A 6,218-nucleotide genomic window follows, 5' to 3' on the forward strand; every position below is an offset into this window, starting at 1 on the left:
TCTATTGTCTTCTGCTATCTTAAGACTTTTCTTTCAGTTCTTTACTACTTAAAAAAAAAAGATACTGTTTTCTTTCATTATTTTGAGATTTTGAAGGATAATTTCTAATGTCTCCCTATATTTTTATGTAATCATTTTTCTTGAGGTATATGATGTTTATATTTTGATTATGTGTCTATTCTTTTTATGATTAGCAGTTTTAATGCATCAAAATTTTATTAGTTTATTTCCCATTAAGATTCATCTTTGAATGAGCAATGGTCTCCAGAAAATACAATGTACAGAGACTCAATTGGAAATAAAGCACAGAGAGCACTTATTTTCTGGAACACACACCCTTACATTTTCTTTGTATCTGATAACACTCTTTGTACAAGGGACACAATCCCCCTCAAGTCTTGTTTAAGAAACTCATGGGCCTCAATAGCAATTCCTGTTCAAGCCCAGACCATCTGCTTGATGATCTGGCTCTTCCTCTTTCACTCCACTTCATACTCTGTCGTATTCTGGAGTTAGGTATCCAAATCCTAAATAAAAGAAGTTGCTTATCGTCTTAATTTTTCTCTTAGTTTCCTTATGTAGTTATTTTAACTGAGTTACTTTCTGGACATTCTATCTAAAACCTAGGACTATACTGGACTAGATCTAATCTCTAATCAAGCTACACTCACATATGCCTTCCATGAAGGTGATACTTATGGAGAATATGTACTTTGCTAAAGTTTAAAGGCAATAATGTTCAATATGTTCCTCATCTCAGTCTAGGCTTTACAGTTTTGGAAAGCGTGTCCCATGGTTTGTGGTTTGAGGTTATGATTGTCTTTGTGTTTTTCTGGCTGCATTGCAATGCATGTGGGGGCATGTGGGATCCTGGTTCCCAGACCAGGGATCAAACCCTCACCTCCCACATTTTGAGCACAGAGTCTTAACTGCTGGTCTGCCAGAGAAATCCCATGGCTGTTTTTTAATACCACTGATGAAGTACTTTTAATACCTGGTATTTGTTGCAAGATGTAAAACTGTGTAAACTGTGAATGTTTGTCTTAATTTCTGTAGATTTATTCATTTTTATGGAAGATTACTTTGCCCTTCTGAGGTCAATCTTCCATTTCTCCAATGCAATTGGGAAGAATATGGTGATTCTCCATTAAAAGATGTTATCATGGTACTCACAACCTGAATTAGAAATCATGACCATGTTTTTGAAGTGCAGAAGTTCCTATATCTTAGTAACAGTATATTTTTGTAATCAATTTTCTTTATGTTTAAAAAAAACATCTTTCCCACAAAATGAAGAGCTATTTCTACTTCATTGACTTCACTAAAGCCTTTTAGTGTGTGGATCACAACAAACTGTGGGAATTCTTAAAGAGATGGGAAAACCAGGCCCCATTACCTGTCTCCTAGTAAAGCTGTATGCAAGTCAAGAAGCAATAGTTAGAACTGGACAAGGAACAACAGACTGGTTCCAAATTAGGAAAGGAGTACCACAAGGCTATATATTGTCCCTCTGTTTATTTAACTTATATGCAGAGTACATCATGTGAAATGCTGGGCTGGATAAAGTACAAACTGGGATCAAGATTGCTGGGAGAAATATCAATAACCTCAGATATGCAGATGGCACCACCCTTATGGCAGAAAGAGAATAAGAACTAAAGAGCCTCTTGATGAAAGTGAAAGAGGAGAGTAAAAAGACTGCTTTAAAACTCTACGTTCAAAAAACGAAGATCAAAAAAAACAAACAAACAAAAAAACAAAGATCATGGCAACCGGTGTTATCACTTCATGGCAAATAGATGGGGAAACAGTGAAAGGCTTTATTTTCTTGGGCTCCAAAATCACTGCAGATGGTGACTGCAGCCATGAAATTAAAAAATGCTACCTCCTTGCAAGAAAATCTATGAGCAACCTAGACAGCATATTAAAAAGCAGAGACATTACTTTGCCAACAAAGGTCTGTCTAGTCAAAGCTATGGTTTTTCCAGTGAAAGCTATGGTTTTCCAGCTAGTCATGTATGGATGTAAGAGGCCATAAAGAAAGCTGAGTGCCAAAGAACTGATGCTTTAAACTGTGGTGTTGGAGAAGACTCTTGAGAGTCCCTTGAACTGCAAGGAGATCAAATCAATCAATCCTAAAGGAACAGTCCTGGAAGGACTCATGCTGAAGCTGAAGCTCCAATACTTTGGCCACCTGATGAGAAGAACCATAAACCAGAGCTTTGACTATGGTTTGCAAAAATCATAGCTTTGACTAGACTCACAACTAACTTTATTCCTCACAACACATTCTATCTTGAAGGGAGATCTTAGTGGAACACTGTTTTTGTTGCCACAGATACCACTGATAAGCCAACAGAAAAGAAAAGCAAAGAGACTCTCCATGAATAATCCTCTTTTCTCAGATAGTGAAGTGAAAGTCGCTCAGTGTATCTGACTCTTTGTAACCCCATGGATTATACAGTCCATGGAGTTCTCTAGGCCAGAATACTGGAGAGGGTAGCCTTTCCCTTCTCCAGGGGATCTTCCCAACCCAGGGATCGAATTCAGGTCTCCCGCAGTGTAGGCAGATAGGAGGCTCAATAATTATCAGGATCAGAAACACTTTTGTTATTTTATATATAAAGTTCTATTATTACATTAAAAAATCCATTAACTTTGCTTACACAATTTTTCACCCAGTTTACACAGCCTCAGTTTCCATGTGTGAAACCAACGAGTATCCCTAGAACTGAAGAAGCTCCGATTTTGCATTCTGGGTATGGTGATATATGCCAGTCCATTCTTGATTTAAAATAATTGTAGTTTAAAATAAAACCATAGGAAATTAGTTTTTCAAGTTTGTGTAGGGCCCAATTTAGTGCTATCAAGAGGTACACCCTTTCTCCTAGTGAATAAAAGACAAAAACACACACACTCATGCAGACACAGGGTATCTACAGAAAAGAGAAAGTAGCTTCAACCGTATATTTATTGTATGTTTTTCTTGCAGAAGGTGAAGTTTCACACAAATTTTTATTTAGTGAAAAAAATACATAAACACACACACATGCAGACACAAAATATTTACTGAGAAGAGAACATAGTTTCAGCAGCATATTTATTGTATATTTCCCTTGGAGAACATGAGGTTTCACACAAGTTTTTATATATGGCTGGGCTGCATTTTTGGTCATCATAGAAATAATTTTATCTTTCACCATTCTATGTTCTTCCCACAATGCTTATGTTAAATATTTTTATCATTAAATAGCATTATCAATTTAATTTTAATGAATTTTTTTATCAAACAAAACTTCCTCATAGACCTTTTGTTTGTTAAGGCCATTATGTGATTATTCTGTACTTTTCCATACTGTGTATATATCTGACATTCTATTTCTTATTTATTAAAAAAAAAAAGCCACAGTCCTAATACCTCATGAAAATTAAAGCTGAATTCTCAAACTGGGGATATCTCCTTCAAAGAGCAATTCCAGAGTATCATCTGCAGTGAATGTCTTGCCCCTTAGGCAATAGCCGTCTTGACAGCTCTACTCTCCAAATGATACAGATACCCTCTTCCTTCCATGAACTTGTTCACATCGTACTTGTACTGTGCTAATAGTTGTTGATTTCAACCAAACTGATTTACAGTAAATGACAAGGTTGCAAGAATGAACTCTCATTCATCATGTTCTGCAGCTTATCTTCTTCCATTGCTATGAGTATCAGAAATATACTTGGCCTAGTAAAGAAGAGCATGGTCTTTGCAAGCAGATAGGAATATAGGTATATGTCATGACATATGCAAACTCTGTGACCTGGTCCAATGATTTCATCCTTCTTGTCCCTTATTTTTCTCTTTTTTGAAAAGAAGATATAATAATACGTAAATTGCAGTTTTCTGTGAGGACTAAATGACAACATAAATGCAAAATCCTTACAGTAGTGTCTGAAATACAGTACATACTCACTAAATATTCAGTTCTGTTCAGTTCAGTTCAGTCGCTCAGTCGTGTCCCACTATTTGCGACCCCATGAATCGCAGCACGCCAGGCCTCCCTGTCCATCACCAACTCCGGGAGTTCACTCAAACTCACGTCCATTGAGTCAGGGATGCCATCCAGCCATCTCATCCTCTGTCGTCCCCTTCTGCTCCTGCCCCCAATCCCTCCCAGCATCAGAGTCTTTTCCAATGAGTCAACTCTTCGCATGAGGTGGCCAAAGTACTGGAGTTTCAGCTTTAGCATCATTCCTTCCAAAGAAATCCCAGGGCTGATCTCCTTCAGAATGGACTGGTTGGATCTCCTTGCAGTCCAAGGGACTCTCAAGAGTCTTCTCCAACACCACAGTTGAAGAGCATCAATTCTTTGGCGCTCAGCTTTCTTCGCAGTCCAACTCTCACATCCATACATGACCACTGGAAAAACCATAGCCTTGACTAGATGAACCTTTGTTGGCAAAGTAATGTCTCTGCTTTTGAATATGCTATCTAGGTTGGTCATAACTTTCCTTCCAAGGAGTAAGCGTCTTTTAATTTCACTTCACCATCTGCAGTGATTTTGGAGCCCAAAAAATAAAGTCTGACACTGTTTCCACTGTTTCCCCATCTATTTCCCATGAAGTGATGGGACCAGATGCCATGATCTTCGTTTTCTGAATGTTGAGCATTAAGCCAACTTTTTCACTCTCCTCTTTCACTTTCATCAAGAAGCTTTTTAGTTCCTCTTCACTTTCTGCCATAAGGGTGGTGTCATCTGCATATCTAAGGTTACTGATACTTCTCCGGGCAATCTTGATTTCAGCTTGTGTTTCTTCCAGTCCAGCGTTTCTCATGATGTACTCTGCATATAAGTTAAATAAGCACAGTGACAACATACAGCCTTGATGTACTCCTTTTCCTATTTGGAACCAGTCTATTGTTCTATGTCCAGTTCTAACTGTTGGTTCCTGACCTGCACACAGATTTCTCAAGAGGCAGGTCAGGTGGTCTGGTATTCCCATCTCTTTCAGAATTTTCCCTATTTTATTGTGATCCACACAGTCAAAGGCTTTGGCATAGTCAATAAAGCAGAAATAGATGCTTTTCTGGAACTCTCTTGCTTTTTCTATGATCCAGCGGATGTTGGCAATTTGATCTCTGGTTCCTCTGCCTTTTCTAAAACCAGCTTGAATATCTGGAAGATCACGGTTCACGTATTGCTGAAGCCTGACTTGCAGAATTTTGAGCATTACTTTACTAGCATGTGAGATGAGTGCAATTGTGCAGTAGTTTGAGCATTCTTTGGCATTGCCTTTCTTTGGGATTGGAATGAAAACTGACCTTTTCCAGTCCTGTGGCCACTGCTCAGTTTTCCAAATTTGCTGGCATATTGAGTGCAGCACTTTCACAGCATCATCTTTCAGGATTTGAAATAGCTCCACTGGAATTCCATCACCTCCACTAGCTTTGTTCATAGTGATGCTTTCTAAGGCCCACTTGACTTCACATTCCAGAATGTCTGGCTCTAGATGAGTGATCACACCATCATGATTATCTGGGTCATGAAGATCTTTTTTGTATAGTTTTTCTGTGTATTCTTGCCACCTCTTCTTAATATCTTCTGCTTCTGTTAGGTCCATACCATTTCTGTCCTTTATCGAGCCCATCTTTGCATGAAATGTTCCCTTGGTATCTCTAATTTTCTTGAAGAGATCTCTAGTCTTTCCCATTCTGTTGTTTTCCTCTATTTCTTTGCATTGATGGCTGAGGAAGGCTTTCTTATCTCTCCTTGCTATTCTTTGGAACTCTGCATTCACATGCTTATATCTTTCCTTTTCTCTAGCCACTATTAACTTTTTTGAATTGAAAGTAGTTTAGTATATACTGTGTTTTTTTCAGTATATGCAATTGGGTTTTACTTTGGCTTATAGTTAAAGTTAGTCATAGCCCTTCCATTCCCCTTGTCAAGAACTGATTGAAGTTTAATAAGTAAATTAGCACTCTCCAGGAGGTGAAACTATAATATCAATAAAACACAAGTGAATGCTCAATGAATGCCCCTAAATAAAGAAGTTTCAGTTTATTTGAAAGAAAGACATTATTGTTATGCTTGATATCATGACATGTATAAAGTCTAAAGTATACATGTATAAAGTATAAAGTGTGGAGCCCTGTCAGCCATCTTATTGATGGTTGATTAAGCTAGTCCTCTGTACACCATGCCACTTAACTTCCAAATATGTGATCTGATTGA

The 6,218-nt window shown here is 37.9% G+C and overlaps 1 protein-coding gene across 1 annotated transcript; it reads right to left on the bottom strand.

Annotated features, from left to right (window-relative positions):
• Nucleotides 1-5,007: 5,007 nt before the first annotated feature.
• Nucleotides 5,008-5,752, bottom strand: LOC129647672 (uncharacterized; the record flags this gene model as incomplete). Its single annotated transcript, XM_055574717.1, has 1 exon — nt 5,008-5,752. A coding segment is annotated over exon 1 (687 nt), but the record flags the coding sequence as incomplete, so codon positions are not given.
• Nucleotides 5,753-6,218: the final 466 nt, after the last annotated feature.

This window comes from Bubalus kerabau, chromosome 3 (genome assembly GCF_029407905.1).
Source record: "Bubalus kerabau isolate K-KA32 ecotype Philippines breed swamp buffalo chromosome 3, PCC_UOA_SB_1v2, whole genome shotgun sequence".
NCBI lineage: Eukaryota > Metazoa > Chordata > Mammalia > Artiodactyla > Bovidae > Bubalus > Bubalus kerabau.